The sequence below is a fragment of the Myxocyprinus asiaticus genome, chromosome 1 (genome assembly GCF_019703515.2).
Source record: "Myxocyprinus asiaticus isolate MX2 ecotype Aquarium Trade chromosome 1, UBuf_Myxa_2, whole genome shotgun sequence".
Classification (NCBI taxonomy): Eukaryota; Metazoa; Chordata; class Actinopteri; order Cypriniformes; family Catostomidae; genus Myxocyprinus; species Myxocyprinus asiaticus.
Genome location: NC_059344.1, coordinates 7,392,495 through 7,411,297, shown reverse-complemented (window position 1 = coordinate 7,411,297; position 18,803 = coordinate 7,392,495). Strand labels below are relative to the sequence as shown.

Below are 18,803 nucleotides of genomic sequence, written 5' to 3'. Positions count from 1 at the left end.
TGCGTTAATGGTTAGCTGCTCAAAATTACTAATGGGACTACAGAGTTACAAGAATTATGAGTCTTCTGTACCTTTTTCTGCTGCTCCTTTTTCAGAACGTTCACACGTTTGTGTTCATAGATTATTCTATTCGAGGTGGAGCCATGCTGTTGTCCCTTAACCAGGAAGCTATCCCTAATTTCATGAACTGGTTTCAAAAGGAAAATCTAATTTGTCTTGAAAATGTAAACTAGCACTCGGATATTATCGTTGAAAGACAAAAATTTGATGTAAACTGTTCACATTACTTTCATATTCACCAGCACAGACAAATTTTGCTTGATGAGCATCTATTTGTTGTTACACATCCAGATTTTAATTAAATCAAGCAAAAGATTTTTTTCATATGTCGTATTACAGGTAATTGAACTAATGCTGTCATTACACAGCTATCCGATACTATAATAATTTGTTATTTTTTACTGTAAAACAACACAAAAATGCCACAAATTGAATCACAATTTTTGAGAAAAGCCACAGCAAATTCAGTCAATTTGCGCCTCAATAAAATAAAAATAATATAATTTAAAAATAAATGCCGCAAAATCCTGCTGGGACTGTTTAGAGCATAAACCTTAAGATCAAAATGTCTTGAAGATCACGAAACAACCTTATGACTGGTAGTGTATGTGACAAACAAGTTTCATGTTACATAAAACAGCACAAAAATGTACAGTGTTTGAATACAGCAATTTGGATTTAGATAAGGCAGCAGAGGTACATATAGAAAACACATAGTGGGTCTGTTCCAAAACCTAGTGAGCGTCCTACGGAGGAAGCATTTTAAGACATCTTAATTATGCTACCTCCTAATATATCTTGTTTTGGCCAAATTCTAAGGTAACATTGTATGTCCTTCCCCAGGATAAGTGATCCCAGTATGTACCGTGATGAGCTCGGTGGAAAAATAAATCCAATCTAAATAAATAAAGCGAGAGGAATTTAGGTCATAAATACATTTATAATCTATTGAATACTTAAAAGTATCGATAAATAACAGTTTAATATGTCACAAAACGGACTATTTTACCTAAAATGTGTGTGCTATATGTAATTATGCTCATTAGAGGATCGTGTCATTTCTTTTGCGTCATCTGTGTTAAAATCAATTGTGAGTCTCTTTGAAAGATGCGCGGAGCTGCCGCCTATGTAAAGCATTCCAAATTGGTCTCTTATGACTGAGGCATCATTTCAGTAAGGATGCTGCCATAGAAGACAGCTGCAGGTTTGGAACAGACCCATAGTAAATATAAAAGTCACATACATTTTTACAATAATACAATCTTTTTTACTGGATATTTTCCTCATGCGCCAGAAACTTGGGATAAAGGGCTGCCACAACTCTTTCGCTTTCAAAGATTTTAACATCAATGTTCGAAAAAGATGACTGCTTGTTCTCTCATGCGGTGACAAACACCAGTCGGGCAGAATATGCCAGATCTGCAAGGTAGATCAGGAAATTGAGTGCGGTGAGAACAGCCACAGCGACCAATTTATCCCAAGGACACATACCCGTACTGTACTGACAACTGACCTGTCTGCTGGAAGTTCCGGAATAATGGCTGTCAAACTTGAACACTGGCCAAATAATAGTGGCAGTGAGGTACATTACAACAGCCAGTAGGGCATAGGCAGAAAGGAACTTTGCAAACGGGAAAGGGAGACACCCTGTACATTCTCCAACGCACAACACCACGATTGTGGCTGATACCATAAAACAGATGCAGTAGACGGCCATGCACCATTTCATAGCAGAGTGACTCTCATAAGAAACGGGGTCACTGACGAACACGAATATGACGCTGGCCACAAAGGTTTCGCACACCTTCAGCAGGCCTGGAACTGTTTTCATGTATCCGGCCACTTCCCCTGGTCGTGCCCGTGCCAGACTCACCTCCACCAGGTATGCCAAGGTGGCCAGACAGGAAAACACAGAGGAGGTAATTCTGTGGTCCCGGATCTCACTGCGGCTATGATTGCCCTTGAGGAAGTAGAGGGGGAAGATAATGGAAGCGGACAGGCAGAGGAGTGCAGCATAGCAGGCAAATGTAATAGGGAAGTTTGTCCAGGACACAGGGGCACGTGACTGTAGACCCATGAGCTCCACAAGTAAAACCAGTAAGGTGCCAGTGAAGCTAAAAGCCCAGCAGAACACACTCCAGTTGCCCATGCCACCAAAGAGTGACCCTCCATGGGAGGCCACACTAAATGCCACACATGTGAACACCAGAGCTGTCAAACGTGCCCACATGAGACGGGAGGGCTGCAAGACCAGTGGCATGATTGCAAATGTATATATTTTTTTTTCCAATTGTATTCCTAAATGAGGCTGTGTTCTTCAGGTGAGTCTGCAAAAGAAAACACAAACAGTAATTATAGAGCGGAGCAGATTGACCATCTAAATCAACAAAGACCCCAGCTGCTTTAGAAGTATTGCTGTCAAAGTATGTACTGCATTTGATGAAGAACTTACTGTTAAGACAGTACATTCTTTAGGTATACAGGTGTCTGGTATAAACACATTCCCAGAAATACTTTATATGGGAACATTGGCATAGTCCTGTCACCCATATGTACATGAGGTACTAACAACAGCTGCAAAAATAATTTACTCTGGTGATGAACATGTATCATTTAGCAATGAGGAACAACTTTCTTGGCACCAACTGTACAAACTCCACTGAGTGCTTTCCTCTGCTTTGTGAATTTGTGAAATCACTGGAATCTGTGCTGAGTGATTGCATCAAAGGTCTCATAATTGAACATCTCAACCAGCTCAGCCAAAATCTGCAGATTATGTCCCCCCTATGGACCCATCTCGGACCTGTATTCGCAAATCTTTTGATGTCACTCCTCCAATCCCACATCTCTCATTTCAAGAGCAAGGAAAATTACTGGCGTTACCATCTGATGGGAGACACTGCATACTTAAAAAAAAATCATTGGTAGATTTCTGGGAATCAGTAATGGTGGAGTATCCAGGATTGTCAAAGCGAGCACTGCAAGTATTGATGATCTTTGCGACCACATACTTATGCGAGACAGGCTTTTCTGGACTGATATTGCTGAAAACCAAACATCGACAAAGGCTAGATGCAGAGAATGATTTGAATGTAAAACTGTCAGTGAGGAAAGATACAGGCCCATCCATCTCACTAAAATAAGGTGAGCAGCAATAACCATTGTTATTTATTTCTAACTAATATTATTGAGTCACTACGCCACCATGAGGACCTAGAGCGCATTGGGAATTGGGCATGCTAAATTGGGGAGAAAAGGTGAGAAAATAAAAAAAAAAAAAAAAAAACATTTAAGCCATTAACATTGTGGCCCTGGGGATTGAAGTATCTTGGTATACACATTGGTTTGTCATACAATGATATGTTTCAAAATAAATTATTCCATACTGCTTCATAAAGTAATATCATTAATTGGCAGTGTTAATGTTATAAAAATGAACATTTTGCCAAAATTTGTCAATTTACTTAAGTCTTCCATTGAAAATCCCAAAGTCTTATTTTAAGGAACTTAATAAGGCAATATCTTGCTTTCTTTGGAAAGAGAAGAACCCCAGGGTGAAAATCATCAAACTCCAAGACCCACTCTCTGAAAGTTGGTTTGAATCTTCCTAATTTTAGATGTTACTACTTAGCTTCACAGTTCCCCCAATATGGATTTGGATATACCCTGACATTGTTAGTAACAGAGCAATAGGAGATGAAATCTGTCCCACTAAGTGTCTTTTCTGGGGTCAAAAAGATTCGAAATTCACTACAAATTCTATAATGTTGAACACATTTTCGGCCTGAGCAGAATCTCACCAATTGCTTGGCCTCAATGCTATCTGTGGGAGAACCCCTACATCCCACATGGTATCACTGATAGTATTCTGAAATCATGGTCAGCTAAAGGTATTACACTAGGAGAATTGTATAGATAGTATTATGATGATGTCACGACAAGAGCTGTCGCCATATTGTGGGGAGACAGATCAAAATATTTAGTCTGGTGGTGCAGTGGGAGAAAGAGTATTACCAAATACCTTTAAAGTTTAGTGTAGTAATTCAAGTTTGGTATAAACGATCAAGTTCCCTCTCAAGTTAGTCATTTCAATGCTGCGTCACTTTAGCTGACGCTAAGGGGTTATCTCAGCAGTTGTCTCTGAAACCCTTTAAAAAATGTACCAAATTAAATTGGCAGATAGCACTTTGAGCTTCGCCTCCCTTGCGTGCGTCATCAAACGTATATAGGGCGGCACACAGAGTTATCTCGTTAGAATTTTCACCTTCAGGGTATCTCTCTCTCGTACTCTGCATGTCAACTGGATTTTCTCTACTAGAACTACTCAAGATTTGCACTCTTCACAGCGGGTGGATCTGAGTATCCTTCTACTCCCTGTGATGCTCCAGCAATTGCTGATTACTACTCTTCACTGTTGAATAACAGCGTGTGGAGTTTTCCTCCTGTGTGACAGCAGATGGATGAGAATCTTCGCCATTTTCACTGCTTCACAGCGATCAGATTATTCTATGGCCTGGGGGCCTCAACAGAAAGTATGATTTCAATTATTGGAATTTTCTGTAGCGTGTAACATACAGGTGCATCTCAATAAATTAGAATGTCGTGGAAAAGTTCATTTATTTCAGTAATTCAACTCAAATTGTGAAACTTGTGTATTCAATAAATTCAGTGCACACAGACTGAAGTAGTTTAAGTCTTTGGCTCTTTTAATTGTGATGATTTTGGCTCACATTTTACAAAAACCCACCAATTCACTATCTCAAAAAATTAGAATACATCATAAGACCAATAAAAAAAACATTTTTAGTGAATTGTTGGCCTTCTGGAAAGTATGTTCATTTACTGTATATGTACTCAATACTTGGTAGGGGCTCCTTTTACTTTAATTACTGCCTCAATTCGGCGTGGCATGGAGGTGATCAGTTTGTGGCACTGCTGAGGTGGTATGCAAGCCCAGGTTTCTTTGACAGTGGCCTTCAGCTCATCTGCATTTTTTGGTCTCTTGTTTCTCATTTTCCTCTTGACAATACCCCATAGATTCTCTATGGGGTTCAGGTCTGGTGAGTTTGCTGGCCAGTCAAGCACACCAACACTATGGTCATTTAACCAACTTTTGGTGCTTTTGGCAGTGTGGGCAGGTGCCAAATCCTGCTGGAAAATGAAATCAGCATCTTTAAAAAGCTGGTCAGCAGAAGGAAGCATGAAGTGCTCCAAAATTTCTTGGTAAACGGGTGCAGTGACTTTGGTTTTCAAAAAACACAATGGACCAACACCAGCAGATGACATTGCACCCCAAATCATCACAGACTGTGGAAACTTAACACTGGACTTCAAGCAACTTGGGCTATGAGCTTCTCCACCCTTCCTCCAGACTCTAGGACCTTGGTTTCCAAATGAAATACAAAACTTGCTCTCATCTGAAAAGAGGAATTTGGAACACTGGGCAACAGTCCAGTTCTTCTTCTCCTTAGCCCAGGTAAGACGCCTCTGATGTTGTCTGTGGTTCAGGAGTGGCTTAACAAGAGGAATACGACAACTGTAGCCAAATTCCTTGACATGTCTGTGTGTGGTGGCTCTTGATGCCTTGACCCCAGCCTCATTCCATTCCTTGTGAAGTTCACCCAAATTCTTGAATCGATTTTGCTTGACAATCGTAAGGCTGCGGTTCTCTCGGTTGGTTGTGCATCTTTTTCTTCCACACTTTTTCCTTCCACTCAACTTTCTGTTAACATGCTTGGATACAGCACTCTGTGAACAGCCAGCTTCTTTGGCAATGAATGTTTGTGGCTTACCCTCCTTGTGAAGGGTGTCAATGATTGTCTTCTGGACAGCTGTCAGATCAGCAGTCTTCCCCATGATTGTGTAGCCTAGTGAACCAAACTGAGAGACCATTTTGAAGGCTCAGGAAACCTTTGCAGGTGTTTTGAGTTGATTAGCTGATTGGCATGTCACCATATTCTAATTTTTTGAGATAGTGAATTGGTGGGTTTTTGTTAAATGTGAGCCAAAATCATCACAATTAAAAGAACCAAAGACTTAATCTACTTCAGTCTGTGTGCATTGAATTTATTTAATACACGAGTTTCACAATTTGAGTTGAACTACTGAAATAAATGAACTTTTCCACAACATTCTAATTTATTGAGATGCACCTGTAAGCGCTACAGCCTGATTGTGTTTGTGTGTATTTGTATACTGATTTGTATACTGTAGTCCTGATTGGATTCTTAGTTCAGTGTAGTTACAGTATTTTTAGTGTCAAAATAATTTATATCATTAGTTCTGTACACTAAGGGTAAACTGCAACTTATCTCTGTTTGGAAGCATGTTTTAGAGCTTTCTCTCTGTTGTCCATAAGAAAATCGTGGCACATCTCTCAAACGTAAATGCTATGCCGGCACAGACAGACTGTATGATCGAACTCCAGAAGTTAAGCATGTGAACGGAAGAGCAAAAGACAATTACACTAAACGCAGATGTTTACATGGATTTATACAGTCGGCACTTTTATATTGAAGCCCTGATATAAAATGTTTACTTATAAACCGAGGTCATAAGAGCCCACAGTTACAGAATCACCCTGAAAATGACCACGAGACAAGCCATTATCATAATCCCCAAAACTTACCGCACTGCAATTTTAATCTTGAAATATCCGCTTGTCTTGGTGTAAAATAAAGGCATTGTATGGTTCACGTGACGCCATGTGAGAGACAGACGTGTGAATGACGAGCTCTGCGAACTTTGCTAGTTTTTTAATTATTTTCATGTTGTGATCCGGTGAGATTCAATACACCCAATTACATACTTGCTCTTTGAGGTAAATATGGCAAAGAAGTCAAAATTCTCAGACTCTGGAGACATTAAAAGACACTTACGTGTTCAAGCTAAGGCCTCTGACGGGACTGCGAGACGGGGACTCGATTTGGACGGCACGTTGGGAGACGATATTCAGCATCAGTTGTCCAACATGTCGGTGATGCTGATGAAGGTTCTTGCTGACTTGGAGGATCTCGCTGTAATACGTCGATCGATTATGGCGATGGAAACAAAATTCTCCGAGTTGTTTACAAGAGTGACAGAAGTTGAAAAACGAATCGATTATCTTGAGTCATCGGAAAGGGAATTAACCGCTAATCCGCCCGCGTCCAAAACAGATTTGGAATTAATTTCGGAAAAATTGAATATTTCGAAAATATGAGCCGAAGGAATAACATACGAATTGTTGGAATTCCTGAGCATGAAGAGGGCAGAGATATGGTGAAATTCCTGGACGAGTTTTTCCCGAGTCTGCTCGACATAACAGGCCATAAACTGGCAATCGAGCGAGCTCACAGTGCCAGCTCACAGATCTGCTGAGGGAGAAAGGCCTCGATGCATTCTGGCCAAATTTCTGAAATCATCCGATAAAGATCTCGTGTTGCACCAGGCGAGGAGCAAAGAGAAACTTTCTTGGAAGAACCATAATAATTTCTTGTTCCCGGACTTTGCGAATTCCACAAGAGAGAAACGCGATCGGTTCAAGGAATGCAAGAAACTCTTACATCAGAAAAAGATCTCGTTTGCTCTGATGTTCCCGGCCAAACTGAGAATAGGAACGAAGAAAGGTCGCAAAGTATTTACTTGTCCAAAACAGGCACTCTCCTTTATAAATACATTGGAGTAAGCCATTTGATGTTTCTTATATTAGTGGACTGACTCGCGGTTTAGGGACTCTATTATCTGAGGAAGCTGGGTGCCATTTTTGTTTCTTTTTGTGTTGACTCCGCCTAGCGGCTGGAGTTTGTTTTATGGCATGACTCCAATAAATTTTGAGATTGAGAAATTTTGCATTTTTGTTACACTGAAGTTTCCGGCCAGATCGAGAATGGACACTTTGGATGACCACAAAATATCTATATGCTCACATAAAGGACGTCTTTTATAAAGTTGGCGGGCTGAGTAAGTTATGGTGTTTTTTTTTTGTTGTTGTTTTTTTTTTTTTTTTGCGCGGCCTCCGAGTTAATTTGGCTCTTGATCATCCGAGGCACCGGGATGCCGGTTTTGTTTTGGCTGGAGCTTTTTTGTGGAATTACACTACTTCAGGACAGTTGTGGTTAAATATGTTTGTTCTTTGTGCTTATGCCTCCTAGTAGAATGATTACCTCATCTGCTGCACTCATAACAGCCAGTTCACTGAAGAATTGTTTGTCTGTCCGAGGAAACTGAATGGTTTTATATCAGCTGGAGTTTATTTTGAGGAGGAACACACCTTCAAGACAGTTCTGTGAATAAATCTACATGTTTTTTCTGTTATTCTGCCTGTTGGCTGGGGTATGTTTTACAAAGTATTTTCTGTTATTGTAATTGTGCCTAACAAAATTTGTGCAGAAGCACCGGACTCGAGCATTCCGATGGCAAAGTTGTCGCGGGGGCTCTCGTAGGCGTACATGGACTCTTTGAGTTTAGAGGGATTGTCACCGGTTGGCGCTGTCGTGCGCAGGTTTTTCTTTTTTCTGTTTGTTTTGTTCAGGGGTAAGTTCGGGGTTTGATTGTTGCATTAATGGGTAATGTGGTCTGTATAATTTTGTTTTTGACACACTCATTTTTTTTATTTTTTATTATATCAATATGTCAAATGTTAATGTGAATGGGTTATCTCTCTCCACATGGAATGTGAATGGGTTGGGGCACCCCATAAAAAGAAGGAAGGTTATTTCTGTTCGTAAGCGCAAGAAATATGATATAGTGTTTCTTCAAGAAACGCATCTTTCCCCGCAAGAAGCTGAAAAATTTGGGAAGATATGGGGTGGACATGTTTTCTTTAGTGCTGGCTCAAGTAAGAGCAGGGGAGTTATTATATTGATTAATAAACATCTACAATTCAAATGTCTCAAACAGATTAAAACTAAATTAGGAAGAGTCATTGTTGTGTTAGGAGAAATTCAGGGGCAAAGTTTGATTTTGGCTAATATTTACGCACCTAACGCTGATGATCAGGGCTTTTTTATAGATCTTGAAGGTATGTTGCAAGCTGCTGGCATCTCTTATGACATAATATTGGGAGGAGACTTTAATCTTTTGATGGACTCAGTGCTTGATCACAGTGAAGCAAAATTGTATAAACCCCCTAGAGCTACATTGACACTTCTCAAAATCTGTAAAAATCTTGGTCTTGTAGATATCTGGCGACTTTTGATCTGGTAGGGATTATACATTTTTTTCATCAGTTCATAAGATTTACTCCAGAATAGATTTTTTTTTTTTTTATATCGAAGTCCCTCATTTCATCTGTTGTTGATTGCTCAATTGGAAATATCTTAGTCTCAGATTATGCCCTGGTGAGTTTAGAGATATTGCCACATACAGAGAAAAGGAAATCATATAATTGGCGCTTTAATGTATCCCTTTTGCAAAATCCTGATTTTCAACAAATGTTAAAGACTGAAATCATTTATGTATCTATATGGAGACCAGCTTGTCCTCGGTATCCTCTGTGGGCGTGGCTTGGGAGGCACTTAAGGCGGTTCTTAGGGGTCGAATCATACAGTATGCCTCATTTATCAAAAAATTCAAAGCACGAGAACTTGTGGAGTTGGAAGGAAATATTAAAAGTGCCGAGGCAGAGCTGAAGCGCCGTATGTCATCTGATGGCCTCAGAGAAGTGACCCGATTGAAATACAGGTATAATACTATTCTGTCGCAGAAAGTGGAGTTTTGGTTGTTCAGGGCAAGACAGTCATACTTTGAGTCAGGGGACAAAGCAGGGAAGCTTTTGGCTAGATATATTAAGCAGAGAGAGTCTTTTTCTACTATTCCCTCAGTGAAATCTGCTGGTGGTGAAATTTTTACCTCAGCCATTGATATTAATAATGCTTTTAAAGAATTTTATCTTGATCTCTATAGTTCCACGTCTTTGTCTACTGATGAGGATATTAGGAACTTTGTGGAACCATTAGAACTCCCCAAACTGACGAATGAGCAAAAAAAACTCTCTTGATTCTGAGATAACCTTGGAGGAACTTGACGAGGTAATCAAGTCCCTACCTACTGGCAAGGCTCCGGGGCCAGATGGTTTTGCCGCTGAATTTTTTAGATCTTATGCTACAGAACTGGCTCCACTTTTGTTAGAAGTTTATACTGAATCATTAAAGAATGGAAAGATTCCACCAACCATGACACAAGCCCGGATCAGTCTGATTCTTAAAAATGACAAAGATCCAAGCGAGTGTAGAAGTTACCATCCAGTTTCCCTGATCCAGCTAGATGTAAAAATTCTGGCTAAACTTTTGGCTAACCGATTAAGTAAAGTTATGACATCTCTTATACATATAGATCAGGTGGGGTTTATTCGGGGCCGCAGCTCTTCTGACAACATTAGGCGTCTCATCAGCATCATGTGATCAGTGGCGAATGATCAGACTCCGGTCGCTGCCATCTCACTTGACACCGAAAAGGCGTTTGATGTGGTAGAATGGGATTATCTTTTTACATCCATCAGGGTTGCCCTCTTTCCCCAATATTGTTCTGTCTTGCCCTGGAACCATTAGCAGCCGCGATAAGAAAAGATGATGATTTTCCAGGGGTGTTGGCGGGAGGTGTGGCGCATAAGCTACTGCTTTATACAGATGATATTTTATTATTCGTCTCCGACCCCACTAGATCTATGCCTTGCCTCCACAGAATTATTAATTCCTTTTCCAAGTTGTCAGGATACAAAGTCAATTGGTCTAAATCCGAAGCTTTGGCTTTGACAGCATACTGTCCAATAACGGCCTTCCAGCCAGGCGCGTTCCAGTGGCCCAAACAGGGCATTAAGTATTTGGGCATTTTATTCCCAACAAATTTGTCTGATTTAGTTAGAGTTAATTTTGACCCTTTAATAAAACGGTTTTCGAGCGATGTAGACAGGTGGGCTTCATTACATTTATCGATGATTGGGAAGGTTAATGTTATTAAAATGAACTGTATTCCAAAATTTAACTATTTGCTACAGTCTCTCCCTGTAGATGTCCACCTCTCTTATTTCAAGCAATTTGATAGCATAGCGAAGTCTTTCATTTGGAGTGGTAAGCGCCCCAGACTACATTTCAATAAATTACATAGGCCGACTGACAAAGGTGGGCTAGGCCTACCCAAGATTTTGTTTTATTATTATGCATTCGGTCTCAGGCATTTGGCTCATTGGTTGCTTCCATCTGAAAGAGCCCCTCCCTGGTTCTGCATTGAACAAGAACTCCTTGCACAGCATTTCCATCAAACTAAATAAAGAAGTTAAATCACACCCCATTATTTCACATTTACACTCAGTATGGACAAAAGTGTCCAGAGTGTTTAATTCAGATATTTATCTAAATGTTGCCTCGAGCCTATAGCTAAACCCCAAACTATGCATTAATAAGTCCCCTTTTTGTTGGTCAGAGTGGATTGCGAGGGGGGTTAATTCACTTGGTGATCTTTACGAGAGCGGCATGATGAGATCCTTTGAAAATCTGGTTCAATATTTTGGGATCCCCAGATCTCAGTTTTTTAGGTATCTTCAGTTACGCCATTTGCTCTGTACTATTTTTGGGAGTTGCATACACCCCCCTAAAGCAGCAGATACTCTAGGAGTGGTGATTTCTACTTTTGGAAAGGGCCATGAGGCATCAGTGTATTACTCCTTATTAATTCAGATTCTGGGGGACGGAGTCTCAACCACTCTCAAGAGATTATGGGAGAAAGATTTAAACCTGGAATTGGAGGAGAGAGAATGGGCTAGGATTTTAAAAAACATAAAAACTGCATCGAGAGATGCAAGGGTGCACCTTATACAATTCAAGATTTTACATTGGTTCTATTGGACCCCCTCTAAATTGTATAGGCTTGGTCTTAAAGACACACCCACCTGCTGGCGATGCCAATCAGAGGAAGGAGACATGGCCCATGTTTTTTGGTGGTGCGCTGAGATTCAGGAATTTTGGTTGAAGGTACAGAGTGTTCTGTGTGACGTGTTGGGCATTCGGATTTCGTTTTGCCCCAGACTCTGTGTTTTGGGTGATGGGGCGGTCATCGACGTAGGTGATAAATACATAAACAATTGGATCCTCACTAGTGCGATGATAGGCAGGCAGATTGTTTTAAGGGGTTGGAAGTCGGTGGGAGAACCCTCAATTCGGGAGTGGTGCAAAGAGATTGGAAGGATGGCAGCCTTCGAAGAGGTATCATGTAGAAGGCTGGGGATATGGGATTCTTTTAGTGGGAAATGGGGTAGATATTTGACGTTTTTGGGGGCTCTCGCAGTGGGTCTGTGGAGAGAGAGGTATAGTTTAGAGTTGTATGTTTATTATAGGTGTATGTGTATGTATATGTGTATGTGTGTATGTGTATGTGTATGTATATATATATATATATATATATATATATATATATATATATATATATATATATATATATATATACATATATGTGTGTGTGTGTGTGTGTGTGTGTATATGCTTATGTATGTATGTGTGTGTGTATGTATATATATATATATATATATATATATATATATATATACATATATATATATGTGTGTGTGTGTATGTATATGTATGTGTATGTGTATATATATATATATATATATATATATATATATATATATATATATATATATATATATATGTATGTATGTGAGTGTATATATATGTATATATTTATTTATTATTTTATTCTCTGTAAATGTGTGTACTTATGTAAGACCACTGGGATGTTCGTTTGGGGTGGGGTTCTTGATCGGGGAGGGGAAGTAGTGGATGTTAATGTCGATTCACTGTATATATGTTTTGTTTTTCTTTGTTTTGAAAATTAATAAAATGTTAATCATAAAAAAGGAATAGTTCACCCAAGGGTGAAGGTGATCTCGTTGTTTGCTCGCCCTAGTGCCGTCCCGGATGTGTGTGACTTTCTTTCTTCTGTGGAACACAGACTGGGATTTTTAGAGGAGTGCCTCCACTCTGTAGGTCCTCAGAATGCAAGTGAGTGGCGGCCGGGACTTTGAGGGTCCAGCATGGGACTCCGGTGCAGGTCCGTGTCTTCTGAGGCAATATGGTAGGTGTGTGTGGGTGAGAAGCAGATCAATATTTAAGTCCTTTTTACTGAAAATCTACACTTTCACTTCCACATTCAGCCATCTACTGGTTGAGGCTTGTCACAGGTGGAGATTTATAATTTAAAAAAATATATATACATATTTATATAAAAATATTTATTGATCTGTTTCTCAACCTTGCCTGTCATGTTGCTTCTGAGGGCGTGGATTTAACCACTGGAGTCGTATGGATTACTTTTATGTTGCCTTTTTGTCCATTTTGTATCATCTCATTTCTAGTCGCCGTTCAAATTGTGAGGACCTGCAGAGCTGGAATATTCTTCTGGGGATCTTCATTTGTGTTCTGCAGAACATAGTCGTTCACATCTGGGATGGCGTGGGGGTGGGTGAATGATGAGAGAATTTACATTTTTGGGTGTGCTATCCATTTAAGTCTCAAACTTTGTACTGTGACTTAAATATAAATAAAAACATTGTCAGATTGTTCCATAAAAAAAAAAAAAAAGGCATTGTATTATGAAAGTGTTTGTTTTGAGCGCTTGCTGCTGCTGCAGCCATGAACTGGACTCCAGTGATAGAGCACTGCTGTAAAGTTCCGCTGTCGTAAAATTCCCATTAAAAAATCTCTCAATAAATTACTCATTTATTAACACTTATTAAATTAAAACTAGTAATGTAACGACAGGAACGTTGCCCACTGTAACAAAGTAAAAAATTTACTTTAAAAGTTAATTTTTTCCAAAAAGTTTCTCAAGAAAAAGTAAATGTAGTGCGTTACTACCCACCTCCGGACGGGCACGAGTGCTGTTTTACATAAAGCAGCGCATGCTGAGGCTGATTGTGTTCACTGTGAATGCATGAATCTCAAGATTTATTGCCGGTTCAGCCTGGCGTGCCTCCTCTCCTCCACATCGGGTGTCTTCACCCTTTCAGCACAAGCACAGTGATTGCCTGGGCAGAGCCCACACTGACACAGTGCTCGTCCAATTTGATTGCGTTTTTGGTGGGCACATAAAAACTCAAAATGCTTTGCTCTCAGCTCATTTTCATTCTGAAAGCTGAAGCCAGTCCTCTCTCCTCCCACCATACTCCTTCTTCGGAGCGTGAGGACGGGATATAGAGAACAAAGAAGTACCAGCTCGTACCTATCATTTTTCTTTTCCTCCATCTAAAGCGGCTTTACCTTCCCTGGCTGACACTGTTCCCCTTTCCTCCCTATATCTAGCGAGGACGGGATACAGAGCACAAAGAATTTAAGGGTGATTTTCACCGGCTTGAGTCTGAGTCTCTCCTCTTCTTCATTTCCAGCATCTTTGTCTGTTCTGTGGTGATTGATGGCTTGCTCTGGCATGCTGCAAACGTTCACCATGGAGTTTATGTCAGGGATACTTTGTCAGTGGGCTTCATTAGTGGGACATGTACGCGCTCAGGTGAGATGTTTACTGTATTTTCCCCGTGAAAAAAACGGTGTTCACCATGTTGGCGCATCTCCAAGCTTCGCCGCCAGTGCCGTTCTTTCCAGAGCTGACTTGCCGTTCTCCCTATTCAGTGAGAGTTCAGATCTCTGCCACTGTGACCTTGTGGTACTTATTCAACACACTTCTTGTTTCCCTCGCCCTTGTGAGCCAGGAACAGAATGTCATTTCCTCTGTAACACAGGATGGTTTGCCCTGTTTTTACAATAGTTGGCAACATGCAAGGAGACTGCCTATGTCGCAACACAGAGATTTTAGGCACCTCCAACGTCACCTAATAGCCATCTCGCAAGCAAGCTACTGCAAGTGAGACCTCTTTAGTGCTGGCTCAGATCGAAGGTGCCTCATCATTCATGGCAACACGGTTGTTTACATCTTGTGGTATCATGTCTTGATCCGAACTGACAACACAGCGGTCGTGGCATCGCCAAGGGGGAGTTTGTTTGTGCCCAGTGATGAACTTGGTGAATCAGCTTCTCCCCTGGTGCGAGAAACATCTCCTATCCATACATGCAAAGCACGGTCCGGGTCATCTGAAACATTGTGCAGATTTGCTCTCGTGACAAGGCGTTATTCAAGGAGAATGGAGACTTCGCCCTTAGACAGTTCTGATGATATGTGATCTATTCAGGAAGCCGAAATAGATCTATTTGCATCCCCGGAGACAAAGCATTGTCACCTGTGGTACTCCCTCACTCATGCTCCACTAGGCCTGGATGCTCTAGACCACAAATGGCCAGTGGGGCGCAAGTATGCATTCCCTCCCATCCACTTACTTCACCAAGTATTGTGTACAATTTCAGGAGGACGGTACTTCTTGCTCACCAAAGTAAAACAATCAGCCTTCAATTATCATCATGGAAACTATTTAGCCATGCCCTAGCAACCATTTAGAGCACCCTAGCAACCAAATCCCATTGACTTCCATTCAAAATCGCTTAGATGGGTATCTCAGGATTAGAATGTCGAAGAGACTTCAATGTTGGCTTGTATGACTCAGGGCAGCAAGCACCCTGGCAACTGCCTAGCAACCACATGGGCTTACCCTAGCTACCAAGCAGTAAAACTCATATCTCTGCACCAGAACATTGTAGAAACTTCCTGTTTGGCTCATTTGAATGAGTCTAGCAAGGAGCCTTTTAAGTATCACGCTGGCAACTGCCTAGCAACCAGATGGGGTTACCCTAGCAACCAAGTAACAAAACACATATCTCTGCACCGGAACATCATAGACATTTCCAGGTTGGCTCACTTGACTCAGGCTTGCAAGGAGCCTTTAGAGTATCAGCCTGGTAACTGCCTAGCAACCAAATGAGCTCACCCTAATAACCAAGTAACAAAACACATATCTCTGCACCAGAACATTGTAGACACTTCCTGGTTGGCTCAATTGACTCAGACTGGCAAGGAGTGCATTGAGTATCACCTAGTAACTGCCTACCAACCTGATAGGGTTACCCTAGCAACCGAGGAAAAAAACACATATCTCTGCACCAGAACATCGTAGACATTTCTGGGTTGGCTCATTTGACTCAGAATGGTAAGGAGTGCTTTGAGTATCACCTGTTAACTGCCTAGCAACCTGATGGGGTTACCCTAGCAACCAAGTAACAAAACATATATTTCTGCACCAGAACATTGTAGACACTTTTGGGTTGGCTCATTTGACTCAGGCTGGCAAGGAGCCTTTTGAGTATCACCCTGGTAACTGCCTAGCAACCAGATGTGGTTACCCTAGCAACCAAGTAACAAAAAATATATATATCTCTGCACCAGAATATCGTAGACACTTCCGAGTTGGCTCATTTGACTCAGGCTTGCAAGGAGTCTTTTCAGTATCACCCTGGTAACTGCCTAGCAACCAGGCGGCATTACCCTAGCAACCAAATAACAAAACACATATCTCTGCACCAGAACATCATAGACATTTCCGGTTTGGCTCATTTGACTCAGGCTAGCAAGGAGCCTTTTGAGTATCACCCTAGTAACTCCCTAGCAACCAGATGGAACACCCTAGCAACCATGGAACAACACCAATATCTCTGCACCAGAACATCCTACTGTCATGGGGGTGGCCTCTTTGAACTTGGTGTAGTCGGTGGGACATTGTGGTGACGAATTTTGCCACAGCAAGCACCACTCACATTTTCTTCAGGAAATGTACCTATCTAGTTCTTCTGCTTCTTCTTCTTCCGTACAAAACTTTGGCACCTAACTCATCCCACACCGTTTGACATAGACCAACGAATGAGCTGTCAAATCAACTGGCCTATTGAGGACAACTGTGCCATGACTTTTCTAAGGGGTGGAGGGTATGGTGCACCCCTGGGGAGCAAAAAAAACGTCCCGAAAAGTCCAACTGACTTAACATTGGCAAGAACTTTGTCGGATCAAAACTCCGGATCAGAATGTCAGAGATGCTGGACTTGGCTCATCTGAATTGGGGTACAAAGCATTTTTTATGCATCAATGTGGAAACTACTTAGCCACGTCCTAGCAACCATTTAGAGCACCCTAGCAACCAGCCCCATTGACTTCCATTAAAAATGGCTGAGTGTGATATCTTCGGATCAGAATGTCCTAGAGACATGATAGTTGGCTTGGTTTACTTGGGTGAGCAATCAGTCTTCATGTATCATCATGGAAACTACTTAACCACACCCTAGCAACCATTTAGAGCACCCTTGCAACCAAACCGCATTGACTTCCATTCAAAATTAGTGTGTTGTTGTTGGTAACATAATGTAACTTTGTTACTGTAATACGGTCATCTTCCCGATTTTTCTTTCCCACCGGTAAATGTTTAGTTTAATGTCTGGCACCAATTCACAGAAGAAATAATGATATAATTCTTGAATGACGTGAATGTCTGTAGTTCCTGGCGTGTAGGATAACTTTGCACATGGGTAATCTCAAAACCAGAAGTTTGTTTTTTACAAGTTGGAAGGATCCAATCGACCACTTAATTTACATTTATCCTCTCATAACACCTTTGTGAAAGATTATCAAATGTTTCTATATACACAGGTCAAATTGTTACACAGTTCTCAAATTTCTTCCTCTTTTGGTATAATGGCTGCAGATTTGTGGCAGTCTCATGCTTCAAACTAGAGCTCATTGGCTTTGAAAGGGAAAGATGTTAGTGAATGAGAAATATGAGTAGGGTATGGAGGTGAACAAGAATGATTCGTTCATTTAAAAGATTTGTTCAAAAAGGCTGATTCATTCATAAACGAAACATCAATAATGTCTCATTTAGATCACAGACATTTGCATAAATAATGACCCCACAATCTGTTTTTTGGGCAACACCAACCTACTGTATAATTCACACCACAAAAAGTAATTCAGCCTGCTTGCTGGAACTGCTGGCAATTAAATGTATATTAGTGAACTGGAAACCTACTCAGGCACCATCAAAAACAATTGGGTTCGATAACACGCTCATGTGCTTGTACTTGTCCCTGTAAATATGCTCCAAACCGATACCATCTGACATACAAATGTTATTCCGTAAACATTCAGTGCACAAATTATAATCACATTATGTCCTAGTGCGATTATTAAACTGCAAAGGCTGTGATTTAATCAATATATAGTTATAGTTTGAATGTGCTGCACACCTCAAATGTAAGCGCTTAAGAATGTATGGAGCCGGTGTTGTAAACAATAACATAGGAATTTGAATGTTACTGGCCTGGGAGCACTTCCGGTATCATTACAGGATCCTTTAAAGGAGCAGTATGTAAGATTCAGAAACCCTTGCTATAAATGATACCTGTAGCCGTTAAGTGAACTGCAGCCAGCTACCTGCTGATCGTGCTCGCGCTCATGCACACACTCCATAGGGACGCAAGCGAGCGAGCATCGACCAAAACAATGGCGTAACGTACAAAGAGGCTGAATGTGATTCACCGGCATCATGCTGACAGATGAGGTAGCATAATTAAAATTACACAGTTATGGTTGTTTTACTACAAACTTTGAGACTAAACTAAAACTACTTATCAGCTAACATAGCATACTGATACACACATACAGCTACATACTACTGAACTATACCAGACAGTTTACTGTTGCACTGCAGTTATGTTGCACTATTGTATGTTTTGTTTGTCATATGTTGTACTACGAATAAGAAACCAGCGTATTTGCTTAAATTTATCCTGTATACCTGACTTTTAGTATAAAGAGTAGATCGTTGAAATTATTTGAAT

At 40.7% G+C, this 18,803-nt stretch overlaps 1 protein-coding gene across 12 annotated transcripts in view; it reads right to left on the bottom strand.

Moving 5' to 3' along the window:
* The window catches only part of LOC127449012 (myeloid-associated differentiation marker homolog), a 137,638-nt gene that overhangs the window by 116,533 nt on the left and 2,302 nt on the right, over positions 1 to 18,803 (bottom strand). For 5 of the 12 annotated variants that reach the window (XM_051712099.1, XM_051712090.1, XM_051712080.1 and 2 more), the window contains one exon: positions 333 to 2,387. The exons of the other annotated variants lie outside the window; for them this stretch is intronic. In XM_051712099.1, the coding sequence (XP_051568059.1) occupies positions 1,439 to 2,320 (882 nt within the window). In that variant the 5' untranslated portion in view covers positions 2,321 to 2,387 and the 3' untranslated portion in view covers positions 333 to 1,438. Of the gene's footprint in view, positions 1 to 332; positions 2,388 to 18,803 lie in introns of those variants that run through there. 12 annotated transcript variants of the gene reach the window in all.